Source organism: Strigops habroptila, chromosome Z, assembly GCF_004027225.2.
Source record: "Strigops habroptila isolate Jane chromosome Z, bStrHab1.2.pri, whole genome shotgun sequence".
NCBI classification, from domain to species: Eukaryota; Metazoa; Chordata; class Aves; order Psittaciformes; family Psittacidae; genus Strigops; species Strigops habroptila.
In genome coordinates, this window is record NC_044302.2 from 75315076 (window position 1) to 75335383 (window position 20308).

Here is a 20308-nt window from a genome sequence, read left to right on the forward strand (position 1 = left end):
CAGTGGCCCCAAAATCTTACCTCCCACTGGTGAACCGCCCTCCTAAAATGGCTGCATATCCTTGTGAAGTGAACAGAAATAGGCTTTTTCTGTAGCTAGGTGTGAGACTGGATTCCAGAGCGGAAAGGCATTCACTCACAAAAGATAGTGCAGATGTCTCTCACTGGACATCTACTTTCAAAAGTGTTGGATATTATTTTTAAGTTTCAAAAGGTTTCTTTAAGAGTAGAAGTATAAAAAGGATTTTTATGGTAAAAGAACAGTGGGGGTTTTTTTATCCTACTCCCCTGTCACATTTGCATTTCAACACTTTGATAATGATATTGACATCTGGCAAGTTTCTCTGTTGTAAAGCTGCTGATGATGTTCGCAGAAGCCTTGTCTAAAATTCATCCCTGTGATGTGTTGCCCTTACTGTATGAGTAGATCTGCATGTTAATGAGATAATATTTTTTGTCACAGATGATGTGGATTTGTCTCAGTGGACTGATCTCCACACAGATGCACAAGAGTTTGAGGCAGAGTCCTGGAGTCTTGTTGTGGAACCAATGTTCTGCAGAAAGCAAGAAAAGGATGTCATCAAGAGGCAGGATGTCATTTTTGGTCAGTATTTCAAAGCTTCATGTAGGTTTAAAAGCAATTTGGCTTAGAAACTAGAGAGGGAACCTACATATTTTATGCTCAGGAGAATGAATGCTTCAACTCAGAATAATAAGAAGGTTCAAAGAACATTTTGGTCACAAATTACAAAGTGTCCTAGAGCTAAGGAAATTGAGAGTGCTGACTGCTAGTGACTTCTACCCTGTTCACAGAACGGTTGAGGTTGGAAAGGACCTCATCTGATTCCCAGCTCAAGCAGTTGTAACCCCAGCTTGTTCAATGGGGTACAGTTGAGAAAACTATGCCAAAGCCAGATAAACTAAGTCTTCCTACTGACACAACCTATTAGATTTGAGGCTCACACAGAAAAAAACCTGTGTATTTGAATGTTGCTAAAGTCTGTCTTAGGTGTGCAAAATGTTCAGGTGGTTATAATACTATGCTGTTTTCTTTTATACTGCAGAGCTGATGCAAACTGAAGTGCATCACATCCATACCCTGTTTATTATGTCTGAAATATTCAGGAAAGGGATGAAGGAAGAACTGCAGCTGGACCACAGCACAGTGGACAGAATATTCCCCTGCTTAGATGAGCTGCTGGAGATGCACAGGCAATTCTTTTGCAGAATGAAGGAGAGACGGCAGGAATCATGTGAGGCAGGGAGTGAACGTAATTTCGTCATCAGCAGAATTGGAGACATCCTTGTGCAGCAGGTAGAAGCGTCAGCTCTGTTAATCCTTTATATACTTAAGGTTCCCAAATTGAACAATTTATTTACTTTAAAACTTTTGTGGGCAAGAAGAGGGTTATGGTTACCTCATAAAATTTAAAGGCTGTTCCCTCCAGATTATTGCAGGCTATTGAAATAGCAATGAGAGAAGACCATTAATAAGAGGTAAGTGTGATGAACTTGGGATGAACTTCTACCTATGTGGTACAAGTGGCAAGGAAAGTGATGAACTTGGTCTTGTTCACGGTAGGAGGCTGCTGCAGTCCTATCATGGACTCCAAAAATTGAAGCAATGGAATCACTTTTCTAACAGCTGAGCAGAGGTGTGAAGAATTGAAAAGAAACTGGGAAAGAAACTACTCTTTCATTTCTTGTGGAGATCTGGCACAGTTAATTTTGAGTTGCTGCTCGCTAGAGAAGGGGTGGTCACAGTGTGTCTATGGTGGCTGTAGAACAGGTGACTATCTGCTTGCTGGTCACACTTCCGTTCTTTGCAATCAGAAGAGTGTGTTTTTTCTCCTCAGTCAGTCAGTTTTCACTCCACTGAAATAAAGCATCTGAACCATTTATCTTTTCTAGAAGTGGTGTGGAGACCAGGCAAGCGCAAATAAGCCTAAAGGGATTGTGTTTGCAAACAGGTGAAGGAAGCGCTGTTACAATAATTGTCCTAGCTGTTATTGCCAAGACTGTAGTGGAGGTTGCTTGTGCTCCACCTAGCTGCCTTCTTCTTGCTCTTAAAACCAGCTTATTCTTTAGTGGCAGGCCTTTTTAGTGAAATTCAGAGAACTTGAGAAACAAGTAGCATAAAAGTTCTGTATTTGTACAAAATAGATGAATTAAAGGTATACGCTTTCCTGTTAGGTGCAGTAATGAGCACAATTCACTTATTAATTTCTTCAGTTTTCAGAGGAAAATGCAACTAAAATGAAGAAAATATATGGAGAGTTTTGCAGCCATCAAAAAGAAGCTGTTAATCTCTTCAAAGAGTTGCAACAAAACAAGAAGTTCCAGAATTTTATTAAAGTAAGTTTATGTGGAAACAGACTGCTGTTGACAAAATGCTCAGGAAAAGGACACGTAGCTTTTGCTTAGATTTAGGATTGAAATCATATTCAGGAACTCACTTTTAATGGCCAATAAAAATGGCAAAAGTTTTTCCTCCTTAACCAGTGAGCCGATAAATTACATTTTTCTTTCAAATTTTAGGAAGCTTTGGCATCCAGTGTGCATTACACACATGTTCCTGGTATGGTACACCTCATACCTCAGGACAGCAAATGTTCCTTGGGGATGGTTCAGATAACCAAGCATTTTGCCTTAGTTTATTCTAATGCATTTAGATCATATTTCTTATTAGTCGGTGGTTTAATATGCATTTACTACTGTATTTGTTTCTGCAGCTGAGAAATAGTAACTTGTTGGCACGACGCCGAGGAATCCCTGAGTGCATTTTGCTTGTCACCCAGCGAATCACCAAATACCCTGTTCTGGTTGAAAGGATATTGCAATACTCGAAAGGTGAATAAAAGCAAAAGTGTTGCTTCATGTCTGGAATTGTAGCACATTTCTAACTAAAGGAATATACACTGCTGCAATGTAACAAAATGTGAAATTCACTGCTCTGTAGAGAACCAGGGCCAGGCAAATAACTTTTGTTCAGGCAAATGTCACCTAAACTGGCTGTCTGTTGAATGTAGTCTTTGTCAAGGCTGGGCTGTGAAGATTTCCAGTATTCCAGCTGAGTAAGCCATAGAAGTCTAGAAGAGAATACTTGTTTTAGGAGAAGACCTTGACTAGAGGATGTGAACTAATTCCGGCATGTATCTGCACCTTCTTTGAAATTAATTCTGGTAGAGTCTCTTGTAAGTAGGGCTAGGTAAATGTTTTGTAAATTATTCACCAGTTTTTCAAACAAAGCTTGAATGACGTATGGAATTTTGTAGAGCATTTTAGAAATACTAATAACTTAGAGATATTGCCCCCCTAAATGGGCAGTAAAAAGCATTGAAGAAAGTTGTATAACCAAATGCAAACCCTTTATGCTTCCAATCCTGTTTCAAGGGTTCAATATATTATATGATTTACTTAGCCAGTAAAATTTTTTTAAATGCTAACAGCTCATAAATATGTCAGAAACTATTCAACATGTTGGTTTGACTATGAATACATCTGAGGTACATGTCATCTTTTAATAAGCAAGTCAAACAAAGGCAGATGCCTCTAATATTTCTAGTAAATTAATTGCCAGGTTCAACTTAAAATGGCATATTTATCAATTTAAACTTTGCATCATGCTCGCAGAAAGCAAGGATGATATCTTATCTTGAATATCCTGACCACTAACATGTTTATTTTTTGTTTCATACAGAAGGGACAGAAGAACATAAAGACCTGTGCAAAGCCATTTGTCTAATTAAGGATGTGATTGCAGCAGTAGATTTGAAAGTGAATGAGTATGAGAAAAAGCAAAAGCTGTTGGAAATTCTCAGTAGAACTGAAAACAAAACATATACCAAGCTGAAAAATGGCCATGTTTTTAGGAAGCAAGACTTAATGAGGAAAGAGAGGATACTTCTTCATGAAGGCTTAGTGTACTGGAAGACAGCGACTGGTCGTTTCAAAGGTATTCCATCTGAGCAGTAAAGTCCTTTAACTCTTTGTTTACAAATAACATATGAAGATTGATTTGTTTAAGAATGAAAATACTTTACTATGATGTACTGCAAACAAAAATTTCTGAGATATTGAAAACATGCGACTAATTGCTAGAAGAGTAGTTGCAGAAGCTGCCATGGTTTCTGGGTAATCCAGTATATATATGGGTGACAAGACAAGTTCACATACAAAGCCGTCAGCTACATTTCTTCTTTCAGTCCTCTCCTTTTAGTTCATTGCTTTACAGTTTCATCCTATAACATAGAGTTTTGACTTCTACAGTAATATTGTTCACAGTACTGGCTGTTGAAAATAATTCATGAAAAATCCTGTGCTGTCACCTCCCTTGGCCTGCTGGCCACGCTCCTTTTGATGCAGCCTGGCACACGGTTGGCTTTCTGGGTTACGAGCACACACTGTCGGCTCATGTTGACCTTCTTGTCAACCAACACTTCCAAGTCCTGCTTCTCAGGGCTGCTCTCAGTCTAGTCCATATGCCCATATACTTTAATTGTATTATATATACTATATATAGAGAGAGTACTGGTTTTACTATAATTGTAATAACTTTAAATAGCAAACATTATTTTCCCTTTCAATTTTAAAAAACATTCTTTTCCTTTTCTCATTTTAAGACACCTTAGCTTTGCTTCTAACTGATGTACTACTGTTCTTACAAGAAAAAGATCAAAAATACATCTTTGCAGCTGTTGTAAGTATATTATCAGATGTTTGAATATACACATTGCACATTTATTCATATATTTCTCAAAAATTAAGTCCTTTGATAGGTTATTCCCAACTTTTTTTTTTTTCCCCATAAGGTTAAATCCTGCTAATGTTTTCAGAACAGTAATATTAATATAGATATCAACAGATATCAATATATCAAAAATTAAGTTTATTTTCAAAATTAAGTAATTCTTTTAGGAAGAAGGATGCAAATTACAGAATGATATTTTTAGTGTCATGCCTCATCTGATTATGAAGGTGGGAAGTAAAGCAGGCTCTTTCAAGTATCTAAAACAAATTTTAACTTCTGGTTCTGTAAAACAAACCAGAAGAATAATTTTAACTGCAACTGTGGTAGTAAACAAACATAAAATGTAGGAAAGGTTATGGAGAAAAGTTCGCAAATTATAAAAATGTTATATGAATACTGTGCCTCAGTATCACTTAGCCTCTGGGATTTGCTTTTTGTCACATATCCAGTGCTTTATTTGCTCATAAATATTATAATATATATTAAAAAATAGTTTATAAAGATGCCTGAATACTCAAAACTTGCAGTCTCTTATACCTGCTGAGAACATGTGTAGTCTGACTACACCAGGATTAGAATTAGTCCAATTAATTGAAAAATCATGCTCTTTTAAAAGTGTGATGTTTCCTAAGAGAGTCATTTATTATTTGCATGTGCTCTGACTTTTTCCCCCAGGACCAGAAGCCTTCTGTTATCTCCCTTCAGAGACTCATAGTAAGAGAAGTAGCCAATGAAGAAAGGGGGATGTTTCTGATCAGCGCTTCATCTGCAGGGCCTGAGATGTATGAGGTTCATACCAACTCCAAAGAAGAACGTAACAACTGGATGAGGTGTATTCAAGATGCAGTAGAAAGGTAGAGCAAAAGGCTTCTGGTTTTCACCCTGGCAGTCCAAAGCAGACAGGAGGTCGGTTGGATATTTGTGGCAGCATGCTCTCTGTTCAGCATTGCACTGGATCCATCCTTTGAGGTTGGGATTTCCACTGAGCTCAGGATTCACAGGCCCCAAAACCTCACCATCACTTCTGCCAAACTTCCCATGTTACTTCTGGTTTCCCACTGAATCAGCAGACCCTTCCCACTCCCCATTAGATGGTATTACTTACCAGCCATAGTAAGGTTCTCTCACCTTTACCTTTGGCACTGGATGCTTTCAAGAGTCCTGCACGTGTCCATACAACCATTTTGGGGAAATCCCCCATCATGCCTGTTATCTTGGTGTCAGTTCCTTAAGAATAGCAGGGAAAGCATTGCCCCTCATGGGGCCCAAGCTTATGCTTAGTACAGCAAACCTGCATGAGGTCCAACCACCCGTTCGCTGGACAATGCAGCCTTACCAGAATTAAAAGGAATCCTTCAGTCTGGTTTATGTCAGTGGCTGCTTTTTAAAAAAGCAGACAGATGGCATGCTTGTGGATTGTAGCAAAAGTTTGTGCTGGTGTTATGTTCTGTTTATTATGAACACAACACTGTACTGAAGATGAATATATGATGTGCAGATTTTGGTTTATCCACCTTTGTTTTTCTTTCATGTTTGAAGTTGTCCACAGGAAGAAGAAGAAGGAAAAATGAGTGAATCTGATGAAGACAGACGTATTGGTGAGGCCAAAGCATGCAGAATTCAGAAATGTCAAGGTGTGGTGCCTTTCCTGTCCCTCTGGTAGCTCCTGCATCTTGACAATTCAGGATGAGTGAATCATGTTCCCATACTGGCTGTTGGGTTCAGAGTGGCTCGGTAGGCAGAGCCACAGTGGAAGAAGCTGGGGTGGTCTGATGGTATAATGTGAGTTTACTGAAAGAGAACCATTTTTTTCCCCAAACACTTCATATTTTTGCCACATAACCATAAATATGAAAAAGAAAAATGGATGCTTTCAGAATAAACACTGAATTTCCCAGATTAGCATCGGGGCCAGGTAGTTCCATGTTCATGGAAGTAACCAGATCTTAAGTGATTGTGCGGGTTTGTGCTTATTTATGGCATTTCATCCTTTGCTGCTATTATTTTCATCTGAGAATGTAGCTAATAGGGATAAATTCTGCTTCCTTGGTTCCCCCACACCTAAATTCCACACCTTTATGCTGCTGTTGAGGAGAGAAATTACAGCCATATCCTTCCTGTAGAAAGCCACAGGAAAGTGCATCCTCTGCTGAGAAGAGGTGTTTTTTGATGTTGAGGCACTGAATCAGTGCATCTTCTGGCTGCCTGGACCAAGAGCTTTTCCAGCATTGATCATTATGAGTGCACAGGAGGTAGTTAGGGCCCCAGCGTGCAGCCAAGGCCACTTCATCAGGTTAGGGCACTGGCCTGACTCTCTGCAAGGGTCTTTACCAGCTTTCATAAGGACAGACTATGGAATGAATTTTGGTTCCTTAAAAAAGGCCTAGCTTGAGTCATCAATGTCTATGTTGTGCCATAAGGATAAGAAGGGTGTATTTGGAACGTGCTTTGCCTGCATGATAAAAAATATTAATATGGTGTTTCATTTCGATTGACAGAAGCACTGAGTAACCAGGACCAGCAGATCTGTAGCTGTTTGGAAGAGAAGTTGCATATCTATGCAGAACTGGGAAATATGAGTGGGTTTGGGGATGTTCATGTGGAACCTTACCTCCTTATTAAACCTGATTCTGGAGAAACTCCGCAGGCTTCTGCATTGCTGGCAGCAGCACTCAGAGAAGGTGAGTTTGCATGGCAAGAGTGAGCTGGTGGCTCTTCACATGGGGAGATAATTCAAGGTACCAAAGTACAGCCATATTGCCATGTGTTGCTATTCTATCAAGTCTGAAGAACTGGCAGCGTCAAAACTTGGCAAAGGGCATTGAAGAGATATATACTTGTCAGATGCATGAGATGGTACCTGCCAGATTGTAAGATAAGAGATATGTTTAGTGCATAAAAACATATACAAGCAGACAAGGACAGGTTGCACCTGAGGATTGTTTCCTTAGCTGTCCTCTTTGCAATACAGCCCTGCGAAGCAGAACACAGTATGAGATTGCATCTAGTCCCTCACTTTCACTTACTTTGGTGGATTTGATGACAGATCAGAATCATGTAGGGCATATACACACCAAACTGCAGATGATGTGTCCCTGCCCATGGCAGAGAGTTGGAACTAGATGATCTCTTTAAGGTGCCTTATCATCCCAAAATCATTCTATGATGCTATGATCTGGGCAGATCTGCAAAGAAACACTTGCCAGAATTGCTGTAGGAGCCATGTTTTTTCTGCATACTAACAGATGATAGCCTTATGCTACCTACAGGGCTGTCCTCCAAAGGAAGGAAGGGAATGGTATTTGTGGGCACCTTACCTAGTTTGGAAGTTCAGCTAAGCTCAGCTGAAAATAGTCTTGGTAAACTAAGCTGTATCCAGCATGGGACCTATGCTCTTTGAGAAGGACTACAAGATTTCAGCAGCTATCACCTAAAGTGAGAGCTGTGGGCTAATAACATTTCAACCAATAAAGCAGTGAAGTTCTTCATCATTCTAAAGCTAAGTGCATTTTGTTGATAAAATTGAGAAAACTTGGCTAAGTAATATGTCAGTGATACAACAGTAAGTATGTTAGCTAAAATGGCAGCCTATACTTACACACCTATTCTGCCTGCTTTTAATTTTCACTTTCTCTCATGCTAATATTGGTGATGTCTTGGATTGAAGGACTCTTCAGCACACTGTAAAGTATTTACAATTGCTTACGATATAGGCAATTTGTGGGGATCATTTTCCAGAAAAGAAATTTCAAGTGCCTGAGGTAAAAGGAGACTCTGTAGGAATAAGACATTGCCCACAGTAATGTAGAGAAGGATAAAGAAGTAGAGAAGGATAGAATTAGGTAGTGCTTAAGCAAATTGGATATATACCAATCCATGAAATGAGACAGGATAAATGAAAGGCTGCTCAGGGACCTAGCCAATGTCATTGCGAGGCTGCTTTCTATCATCTTTGAAAGGTCACAGTGATGAGGTTTGTGATGGCTTGAAGAAAGCAAGCATCACATCCTTCTTCAAAATGGAATATATAGGGAATTACAAAATAGTCAGCCTCACCACTATCTCTGAGACAGTGACAGACCAAATCCTCTTGGAAGCCATTTCCAAGACCGGGAAGGAAGTGATTGGGAACAGCCAGCATGGATTCATCAAAGGCAAATTGTGTCTGAGAACCTAACTGGTCTTGTGATGAGAGGAGATCAGTGCATGTTGTTTACCTTGCATGCAACTTCACCAGTGTGTGCACTGGCTGTAGTATCCTTACAGCTGAATTGGTGAGATGTGGACTGCATAACTGGGTGGAAAATAAGGCTGGACTGCTGGGCTGGTAGGACTGTGATCAGTGATAGGATGTCCAGCTGGCAACATGTTATTAGGGAATTCCCATTTGGGTGGCTCCTGAGATCAATACTGTTCAATATATCTATTAATGAAGTTAACCAAGGGATTGAATACACTCTTAGCAAATGCATGGCTGTCACCAAATGATGTGATCAGTGTGCTGAAGAGACCTCTATAGATTGGGAAAATGGGCTAAGAGAAACCCCTAGAAATCTGACAAAGACAAGTGCAAATTCCTGCATCTGGGGTGGAATAATCTCATGTGTTGGTACAGGCTTGACATTGACAAGACAGAAAATAGCTTTGCAGAAGTGGACCTGGGAGTCCTACTTGACAGCAGGTTGACTGTGAGGCAGCAATGTGACTTTCTGGCAAAGAAGGCCAACTATGTCCTGGGCCTTAGGAGGAGAGTTGCCAGGGGGTTGAGGGAGGTGATACTTCCTTTATTCACCCCTGGTGAGCCCTGCCTGGAGTGCCTTGGCCAGTGCTGGGCCCCCATGGACAAGAGATACATTGACAAACTGGAGCATATGCAGTGAAGGGCACCAAGATGACTAGGGGACTGGAGAACATGATGTCTGTGGAGAGGCTGAGATAATTGGTCTGTTAGTGTTGAGAGAAGGCGGCTTGGTGGGCTCTCATTGCTGTCCTCAGCGGCCTAGTAGGAGGATACAGAGAGGCCAGATCTTTGTTGGAGGCACTTGGTGATAGGATGAGAGGCAAGAGGCACAAGTTGGAACACAGGCAATTCCAATAAATGAAAGGAAAAATTGTATACTTTGAGGGTGGTCAAAAACCTGAAAAGGTTGCCCAGAGAGGCTGTGAAGTTTCCATGTTTGGAGATGTTAAAAGCTTCTCTGTGCAAAGCTCGGAGCAACCCAGTTTAGTTCGACCAGCTTTGAGTAGGGCATTGGAGTAGATTACCTCTGAAATCCCTTCCAAGCTAAATTATGATCTGATGTCATTGGTTTATGCATTAAGGAGCCATTTAATGGGCCTCTGTAATTCTGTGTGTTTTCCTCTCTAGTTGAAAGTCTCCATGTTGCTGTAACATTACAAGAGAATGAAACAGACAGATCCCTAGAAGAAAGTATTGAGGAATTAAGTGTGAGGCACAGACTGAGTGACAATGATATCTTGGAATCTGTTCCTGGTGGTGAGTAAAATTTGAGGCTTTTACATATTTAGAGTGCTAAAATAATGGATACTGGGTTGGGGTTTTTTTTTGAAAGCTTTCTCAGTCTGTGGCAGAATCAATAGAAAATAATGTAATAAAAGTTGTCTTTGGGCAAAGACAGCTAAATTGTCATGTAACTTCATTTAAGTAAATGAATGGTTTGAATCCACTGGACATGCCTGCATTCAGCAATATTGAGTGAGATTTGCATATCTCTACACACTTTCTTACCATTATTGCTGAACTCCACAGCAAATCTATATTGCAATATAGGCCATTTCCCAAGTCAGCTCATTTTTGTCAGAAGGCCTGAAAATTGGTACTGATATTCCAGTAATTTCAGTTGTAAAAGCTAGCATGAATTTCTTGTAACAAAAATGCAAACAAACGATTGTGGCAGAGTATTTTTAATGGTACAGCTGTACTTATCTCCAAACTTTCATAAGTGAAACACTACTAATTTTTAAGGTAAAAAACCTGAATTGTCCCACCTGTGCCATCCTGGCTTCCAGATTTGTATGTCCTCAGCCTAGAAACCATTTTATAGCTCCAAATTGTGTAAATCTCTATTTTCAGCATTCTGCGAGTAGCTGTAAAAAGGTTTGCCCTTTGTTTCTCTAGTCAGAATATCCTTTGATACCTTTCTCTTGCATTTTATTGGGGCTTTATTTGTCAGTTGCAGAATCATCTGAAGTTGATCTCAGTGTCAGAAAGGAAATAGCAGATGCCAATCTAGAGGATAAGGTACTGTAATCAATTTTTCTTCCTGTGTTTCACATAGCACTCTGGGCACTGGGAATGTAAATGGTGTCCAAATTTTTGTGTGATACCTAAAGGTTGTTCCAAAATACAAAGCATGGGATAGGCACATTTCACCCAAATTCAGATACTTCAATACAGTATCTGCAATTAATAATGAATTTTTAAAAAAGCAATCATAAACAATCAAAATACAGAACAATTTTCCTGACAGGCTTACAGATTGCTGGTTGTAGTAACAACCACAGTGTTTTCATGCCACTTGTGTGGGCCACTTAAGAGCCTAGTTCTCTGCTGTCATCATTCAATACCTCATCTCTGTGGAGCTTAACAGTAGTATTCCCTCTACTTCCTCCTTCGTCCTGCATCGGGCAAACTTTATCCTGAGAACAAGCACATAAAATAGGATGGATTGTCTTACACCAGCTTGCTTCAGAATTTTGAATTAAAACAAAGTGGAGTGATTAGAGAATAGAAGAGAAAGTGCCCTTTTTTCAAAGTCCTGTAGCTCATAAACATCTGGGGAAAAAGGAGGATCAGAAGTCAGTTCTGGACAAAATGAGGAATGGCGGATTTCATGTAGCAGCAAAGTGTTGGAGTAAGACTAGCATGAATTACTGTGTGTAAATAAAGTGAACTGTAATTGTGGAGTCTTTAGGTGGAGAAGCAGGACCGCAAAAGGAATAAAGGAGAGAGACAAAAAGAGAAATACATTACTTGAAATGGGAAGTGAAGTTTGCTAGAAAAGGGGATACTTAGCATTAGCTACAGTTTTTGCATCAGATCTGAAAGACGGCTTGTCTGCCTGAAGCCTTATTTGTTTTTTTCTTAGCTATTTCTGGAAGACTCTTGTTAATACACTAATCTCCCTATAACCTTGCCTCATGTTCAGCTGTAAGACATCTTATCAGACTGCTGTGTTAGAAGGGAGTAGGAAGAAGAGCGTGTGTGTAAAAACTGGGATGAAAGCAGAAGTCCAAGTGAGGGAGCACAGAAGCTAGATGAGGGGAAATAAAATAACCTAGTAGAGCATACAGGGACTCAGACCTAGCCCATTAGAAGTTCCACGTGAAAATATTGCCAAGATTACAAGTTGCAGCAAGGGAAATTCTGACCGTGTATAAGTTTAAAAAAGAAAGAAATATGACTGTGAGGGTGATGAAGCAGGAAGAGGTTGTCCAGAGATTGTGTTCTCCACCCTTGCAGGTTTCCCAGATTTGCCTAGAGAAGGCCCTGAGCAATCTCATTTAACGTGGAAGCTAGCTAAACTTTGAGCTGCATCTGGACTAGAGGGACCTGTAGCAAACTCTTCCACCCTAAGTTAATATAGGTATATAAGTAATGGTCTGGCCTATTATTTGGGCAAGGCTCATGTCACATCTCATCACGTTAAAATCAGACTTACCAGGAGGTGGCAGAACGAGCAAACAAAACACGCAAGGCAAGGGCTTTCAAGGGCGGAGGATGTTCTGCCTGCCTTCGGCGGCGGGGTGTGCTGCCCTGGGGTTGTGGGGTGGCAGCACCGGGCTCGGGCCAGCTAGCTTGTGAAACCCAGAGCAGGGCAGCCGGAGCAGAAACCTCCATCTTGGGGGTTACATGCTGACCAAGCATCGGAAGGGAGAACTTTGTCTGTGCAACACATAGGCTTCCAAGTGGGCAGGTGAGGGAGGTCCATCTCATGGCCCCTGCTCCTGCCTTTTAATCGCACTTCTGGGGAATTGTGTGAGGCACTGTGCATGCAGTCTGCCCTGGGATCTGACCGTCCTCATCTCCAGTGCTGCTCATCACTTTGAACCACAGTGCTAGTGTGCTGGTGGTGACCCACAGCACAGGTTAAACAGCTGAATATGTTGTTTTAGACCTAGCTGGGCTTACAAGGCTTGTGCTGAAGCTGTAGCAGCGCAGTGGCAGTTACCCTGGCTAGCATGACTAAAACCTGCCTTGGGCTCGTTGCCCAGCACTCAAGCGGTGCTGCAGTGAGACGGCAGGCTCTTGGGCTGGCCAAAGCCAGCTAAGCCTTCAATCCCCATGTACACCTCCTGTACTAAATTTAGAAAGGGCTTCAGAAACTGAAGGAAGCCCCACTCTTGTTCAGCATGCGGACTGTCCTTTGTACACTTACTCTTCCTCACTCTGCCAACACCTCTTTCTCCTCTCTCTCCCTCTTGGCCCTGATCTTCCTCCTTGTGCACTGACCATGTTGACTGCCCAGCAAAGGAAGTGGAGCTGCCTTGTGTCAGTACTTGTGCTCTACAGAGGTATCTGTGCAAAGTCCTCTACTTCTCATAGCAGAGCTGTTACGTGGCTCGAGGGTGCAGTGAGAAGTAGAGGACAGGGTGAAGATGTGGAGAAGGAATGGAGGGAAAAACTGAAGGGAGATAGAGAGCAAGAGAGCAGAGGAGGGGAGGAAATGCTTCAGCTGGTGCTCCCTTTCCCTCTAGCTTGTCTGTGTTGAGCTGTGTTTTGGGGCCTGGTCTTTTTCATCTTCATTTTCAGTTATTGCAGCTAAATGGAGCAGCTGCTTTCCTCTCTGTGGTGGAAAATGAGACTCAGTAGAGAACTTAGGAGAATCAGATTGAGAGCGCAAATATTCCCCAAACCCTCCTCTGCTCCGCTGAAAAAAAAAAGGTGAAAAATCATACAGGAAGTCTGTCAGCATAGCCTCAGAAGGGATTGTGGTTTATTTCTCTGCTGTTTCACCCTTTCTCAGAGGAGCTGTTTTTCATGCTGCAGGGATTATGGGTGGCTTCACCCCATAAATTTAGAAAGCTGCTTAGGAAAGGGGTGCAAGGTGGAAAGAGTGAAGTGGCTGAGCCTCCCTGCAGCAGACAACAGTAACCACGCTGGTGTGTTTTGCAGAGTATAGCAGGCATGCAGCCGTTGCTCAGCACCTCCCAGCACATCTGAGGCATTCGCTCTAGCCCCCTAATGTGACTTCTGCTAGCTTCTTGCTACATTAATGTCTCTATTTTTGAAGAGTCTTGTTCTGTTTCATTCTACTATAAGTAATCTAAACCCACTGTGCTGTATGTACAGAAGTCTGGTTACTGTATTTCAAAACTGTCAAGTAAACAAAGAATGAATGGAAATGTCTTTGTAGCATTAGTCACGAGAGGATTAAAATTGTGGATGAAATATTTTTGTTTTTACAGTTGTGCTTAGAATCTCCAGTGATTTCCACGGAAACTCCAGTGTTGATGAATTATTAGTCTTCGTAGGTTATTGCTTCTGTCTTTTTTCACATTCCCACAAAAACATTTGACTCAGCACTGCATATATTAGTGATATGAATGTCTCCACTAGTTTAAAAGAAATACCTAGATGATACAATTCTGAAGTTAAAAACTACTTTATAAAGTAACATGTGTTTATTTTAGGGAGGAAGTATGAGTTTCCCAGGATCTACAGGGACAGAGGTGAGTTTATTTAAACCCCAGACAGAATGTAGTAACTATTTAGTTTACAGTGGTCAAACCTTTGAAAATCCTCTTTTATTTTCTAGATTGTACAAGCAATCCAGAACTTAACCCGTCTCTTGTATAGCATGCAGGTAACTACTCCACTGCTAACTTTGTAGAGTAATTAGTCTTAATAATTCATGTCGTAAGGTTTGTTTTCATGTTGCCCTACTTACAGATATTATGTCAGTGTATGCTCACCTCTAGCAACTGTTGAATAAGTTGTCATACAATATATTTTATTCTGTATCAGTGAGAGATTTCTTTTAAGAATTGAGTAATACTTGCTTGGAGATCAGTCTGCCCCCAGAAAGATGTGTGTACAGTCAGAAAATTTAGGGGAAAATGATGATAGCTCCAGCTGAAGTGATGTAATTTCATGTACAGATTTCTGAAATTATCGTTCAAAATATTGAAAAACTTTAGTATTTTGTTCAGAATAATATCCTGGCTACTAGTAAACAGTGCCTCTGCCACTTAGGTAGCAAACTCAACCCATTTGAGATATTTCAATCTCAGTAATTATGTATATTCTGTAGGGCCTTACTCTCACATTTTTGCCTCTTTCATGCTAAGTTTGACTTATTTTTTCTTATTTAGGTGCAGTTTTATTTTTAACTGTTTCGTTGGAGTATGTTTAATTTTTAGACCCTCTTAACATTAGCATATTTTATAATTATCCTGGAAACCTTGGTTTTAGAAGTCAAAGAGATGGAAGCAATGCATAAACAAAATAAAAAGCTTGCAATTCAAGCAAATTTATTTTTTTTTTTAAATTGAAAAACAAATAGCTGAACACCAGAGGGGCAGTAAAGTAAGGCTTGGGATCATGCCTTAGTTGTTCAGACCATGAATTAGCAGTAAGGTGCAGAAAAATAAGCAGAGGGTCCCGTCCTTGCCCTGTTTATAAATCACTGGAACTGGCTCAATGCTAGAGGTAGAGCCAAGAAAAGTGAGAATTGCACATTGAGTTAAGTTAAAAACTCTGGGGTGGACGGTATGGGTTAACGGGGCTGTGGGAATTCTCTGGGAATGTCTGCTGAAGTAAATTCACATGTCAGCTCGTGAAGATAGGCTGTGCAATAAGTGCCTCAGCAGATCTAGGGCTTTCTTGCTTTTCTTTCTTCTTAATCCCAGCTATTTATTTTTGTGTTACTGAAAGATGGCACGGTCTTTAATGCAAACGATGTCACAACATCCTTGTTAAAGATGGAATATAGCACTCGCGGTTATAAAGTAAACTATTGAAACATCAAAACCAAAATCATTACTCTACTGCAGATTTCTGCTAGCACAGGTACCTTGGTCAGGTGCATGTAGCAGTATGGCCCTGATGACATGACTGTTTTGGCAGGTGTTTGTAGGACTGTTGTTAGTAGGACTGTGCTGTTGCAGCTTAGCAAGGAAAACCTTAAGGTTGGAGTGAGCTGTACTGGAAACAGTACAGTTTTAACTGTATAAGCCATATCTGTGTTAGGAATACTTTGGTGAGTGTAGCATTCCCAGTGCCTTAATGCCCTCTTCAACCATGAAAAATCAGTTTTCCTGTGTGTCTTAACATCTGACAGAACAGGACCCCAGCTGTAAGTGAAGTGCACATGCACAGCTATAACATAAACATATATAATAACACTAAGTGTAAACCAGAAGCTGTGTTAGAAATGCTTGAAATGGTTTAATGCTTCTAGAAGCATCTCTTGGTAAAGCATGCACATAGAATTTTCGCTACTTCCATGAGGAATAACATCCCAAAAAGTGTTAAGTGCTGATGTTATGGGAGGTTGAAGCATTTTTACGTAATGTAAAAATACAGAAATGGATTAATGATAATGTTTAAACATTTATGTCTAATTTTGTTGTGGTGTCTAGGCAGCATTAGCTATCCAAGACAGCCACAGAGAGCTCCATAGGTTACTCCTACAAGAGAATGAGAAGACTGGTCGAGGCCATGGTTCTCGGCTAAACCTCCTCCTGGAACAAGAGAAATACCGGAATCTGGAAAAACAAAGGGTGGAGCTGGCCAACATACACAAACTGAAGCAGCAGTTTCAGCAGGAGCAGCAGCGGTGGCTGCGAGAATGCGACCAGCGGCAGCGGGAGCAGGAGGCGAGGGAGGACCGGCTGGGGCAGCGGGAGAGGGAGTGCAGGTGCCAGGAAGAGCTGCTGGACAGGAGCCAACAGGGGCTGGCGCTGCAGCTGCAGGAGTACCAGCAGAGTTTGGAGAGGCTCCAGGAGGGCCAGAAAATGGTGGAGAGAGAAAGAGACAGTATGAACATGCAGAAGAAGCTGCTCTGGCACCTGAAGCATGGTCCTCAGAGTAGCCTGTTGTCATCCACAGGGAGATATGAGGTGTGTGGTTCCCTGCTCTAATTATATCCCCCACTGCAGACCTAGAGAGACTTTCCTTGATGAATAGACTAGTATGTCTGGGTTTTGTTGGTTGGTAATGTAACGAGTGAGCGTGTGCAAAGCTGAGGTTCAGGCATATCCAAGGGCTTTGTTTGAACCTCATAAAGTTTTGCCAGGATAAGTGCAAAGTCCTGCCCCTGGGAAAGAATGACCCTATGCATCAATATATACTGAGATGGGCACGCAGCTGGAAAGCAGCTTTGCAGGACCTGTGTGTCGTGGTGGGCACTAAGTTGAACATAAAACAACAGTGTGCCCTGGCCATGAAGAAGGCTAGTTGTCTTCTGGCAAAGTATTGCTAGGAGCTCAAGGAAGGTGATCCTTCCCCTCTGGCCACACCTGGGTGTTGTGTCTAGTTCTGGCACCCCAGTACAAGAGAGACATAGAGCTATGGTGTAAGGGATGCGGGAATAGATTGGAGGGAGGCAGATGGGTGTCCTGTGAAGGGCCATAAATTTGTTTGAGGGACTGGGCATCTCTCCTGTGAGAAAGCGGTGACACTGTTCAGCCTAGAGAAGAAAAGGCTTATGGGGGTTCTTATTAATGTATATAACTACCTGAATGGAGGGTGTAAAGAAGATGGAGCCAGGCTCTTTTCAGTGGCACCCAGTGACAGGACCAAAGGCAATGGGCATAAACAAAAATAGAGGAAGTCTGACCATCAGGAAACACTTCTTTCCTATGAAGGTGACCAAGCACTGGCACAGGTTAGCCAGAGAGGCTGTGGAGTCTTCATAATTGGACATACCCAAAAGCCATCTGGTCGTGGTCCTGGACAGCTTGCTCTGGGTGGCCCTGCTTGAGCAGAGGGGATGGACCAGATAGCCTCCAGAAATCCCTTCCAGTCTCAATCATTCTGTGATTTTAAGATGGGTGCCCTATAGAAGCCAAACTTAGACTGATGGGTATTAAATTGAGGAGATGGAAATTACAAGTGTTAGATTCTGTGTTTTGTTATGCTTTGCTGCTGCGTTTGCAAGATACGTTTTGTCTCCTGCTCTTGTACAAAACCTAAATTATTGTAATGCTTGAGGCATATAAATCTTTTAGTGAAGTCTTTGGCTGCTGTCCTTGTTCCTGGACAACAGCACTGACTCCAGTGAGAAAAAGTGACTGCCTCAGGAGTGGGAAACGCAAGGCTCCCATGAACCCCATGTGTCAGGCCCTGCTCTCCTGCTCCCCTGAAACAAGCAGCCCTTAAGGGGAAGAGGTTGGTGTGTGGCTCCACCCCTGACAGTATTATTCCTTGGAGATGGTTACTATTAGGAGATGGAATTTAAAGTAGCTCTGAAGCTGCTTAAGCATTTAATACTAAAAATTACTAAGTTTTTGTTGAGGGTGAAGGATAGAGGCTGCCTCTGAACTCAGATGTCTGAGTGCTCAGCTGCCAGGTGGAGCCTGGCCTCTAGTCCCTGTCTTGGTGGGTAAGGTCATGATTTCCATTACTGTTCTCTAAAGCACCTGAAAATCAAAATATTTAGCCTGGCTTTTGCATATATTGAAAGCTCTCTGACCCAAACAGATTTGGTTTTTTTCCCCAGGTTTTCATTTTCACAAGAAAATCTGTAAAGCCTTTCTTCAGGCCATTACCTCCCGAGTTTTTCAGCTGGCAACTGACGCATAGTGGGCAGTGACTGTTCAGCATTTAAGGCTGTGCCTGCATGAGGGGGTGAAGGATTGGCCTCTGACCTCCCCCTTTTCATCCAGCTTTTGTGAGCACTGTGTGAACATGACTTCTGTATATGCTTGCCCAGCCCAAACAACGAAGCCACTTCTTACTAGTATATAGCTTGCGGTACAATTTTGAGTTTTTAGGCTGTGCTTAAGAAGTGGATTATAAAACCAAAACCGAACTTTTCATGGATGGAACTTTCGAAATCTTTTGAGGAGATTAAGTTGAGGGATGATAGCCTGATGCAGGGATATCCAGGATCACAGAGGTGAAGAGGCAAAGTAATGAAATGTTGAGTGTCAAAGAGTAGTAGTTCTTAATCTGATATTTCATGTGTTAGACTACTTGTATTTTTATTTCAAGTAAACTACATGGCTTTAGATACATTCCAGGCCTTTGTCCTGTGTTTTCCACTATCATGCTCCCTGCAGCAGCAGAGCTGGCTGAGTGGTTGCAAGTCAGGCAGTATTTCCAGCCCAGTGTTTATGCCATTGCGCTGAACCTCGCTAGTTTTGAAAGGCCAAACATTGCAGGAACTCACACTGCTATTCCAGCTTTTTTGTGAGCTCGGCCTTGATAAACACCTGCAGGCAGGGAGTCTTTGCAGGAGTCGCATTTTCAGCCCCTGGGAGCCACGGCCGCTTACTGAATGCTGTTTGCCATCGCCAGCTTCAGTGCTGCAGTCCTCTTCTCTATGATTACCTGTCTACGTGAGGTACGGTGTTATTTTTGGATTGCAGTGTACACAGATTTACATATGTGAAGTGGTGCCTCATTCAGCCATGAGGCAAAATATTAACCCTCTGAAAGGTTAATATTTTTAAACAGCAGAGCTCAGTGCATCCTAGGTAGCAGCTCTTTATTTGCTATTTCACAATTATTACTGAGTGCCTATGTTTTGAGGGGAGTTAAGGCAAAATGTAGTAGGTTATTGCTGTTTATTCCTGAACACACATCCAATTTAACATGTTTTGAGGTTAACTTCTGGGAAATTATGTGACTGTTTGCTTTAAATGCCCATCTGTCTAGCAGTTAATTTTATTCGTCCTGGTATAAGGATTCTATAGGGTGATGCTCTTAACCGTATGGTTTAGTTTTAGGTAGTCCTGTGGGCAGCAGGGAGTTGGACTCAATGATCCTTATGGGTCCCTTCCAACTTGAGATATTCTGTGATTCTATGATTCTGGTGCTGGACAAAGGTGAAAATGCTGTTCTCTGGGTTTTTTTCCCCTTCTGCAGATAATGGAAAATAATAAATCGGACAGCTTACAGGACAAAACTATGTTGTACTTAAATGAAGCTGTAGTATGTGTGTCTCTAAGCAGTCTCAACGGATCAGATTCTTCTCTCATTTGTGAGGATGGTGTGTATGGGCTGAACATCTCAAATTCTCATATAGCATGGACTAGTGAAAATCAGGTGGACCTCAAAATGGACACTTCTTGTCAGCCAACATTAAGCAGCGCACTGTGGAAATCCACTGGTTCTTACCAGCAGATGTCATTTTCCTGCAAAAGCAACAAGGATGCCTTTAATAATGGTAATTAACGCTTTATTTAATTAACAGATAATATGAGCAGTTTACCACTTCTTAGAATGTATAGTCCTAGGAACAAAACCAGCTGGGTAGTGGTAGAAGCAATAGATTTTGCTAAAAAACCTTCATGCTTCTTTGCATATTTGTTAAGCGTAGGTGAGGAAATGAGCAGAACAGAAATACAGAAAACTTGGGAAAAAGAGAGA

The 20308-nt window shown here is 41.5% G+C and overlaps 1 protein-coding gene across 21 annotated transcripts in view; it reads left to right on the forward strand.

The window, feature by feature from the left end:
* Window positions 1–20308, forward strand: part of ARHGEF28 (Rho guanine nucleotide exchange factor 28) — a 122337-nt gene that overhangs the window by 84755 nt on the left and 17274 nt on the right. For 17 of the 21 annotated variants that reach the window (XM_030511919.1, XM_030511920.1, XM_030511901.1 and 14 more), the window contains 15 exons: window positions 463–603; window positions 1064–1314; window positions 2232–2354; window positions 2732–2849; window positions 3700–3954; window positions 4622–4698; window positions 5425–5603; window positions 6289–6383; window positions 7248–7430; window positions 10118–10246; window positions 10944–11011; window positions 14404–14442; window positions 14529–14576; window positions 16354–16833; window positions 19805–20105. In XM_030511919.1, the coding sequence (XP_030367779.1) occupies window positions 463–603; window positions 1064–1314; window positions 2232–2354; window positions 2732–2849; window positions 3700–3954; window positions 4622–4698; window positions 5425–5603; window positions 6289–6383; window positions 7248–7430; window positions 10118–10246; window positions 10944–11011; window positions 14404–14442; window positions 14529–14576; window positions 16354–16833; window positions 19805–20105 (2487 nt within the window). The remainder of the gene's footprint in view (window positions 1–462; window positions 604–1063; window positions 1315–2231; window positions 2355–2731; window positions 2850–3699; window positions 3955–4621; window positions 4699–5424; window positions 5604–6288; window positions 6384–7247; window positions 7431–10117; window positions 10247–10943; window positions 11012–14403; window positions 14443–14528; window positions 14577–16353; window positions 16834–19804; window positions 20106–20308) is intronic. The other 4 variants (XM_030511903.1, XM_030511905.1, XM_030511915.1 and 1 more) reach the window with 4 other exon arrangements.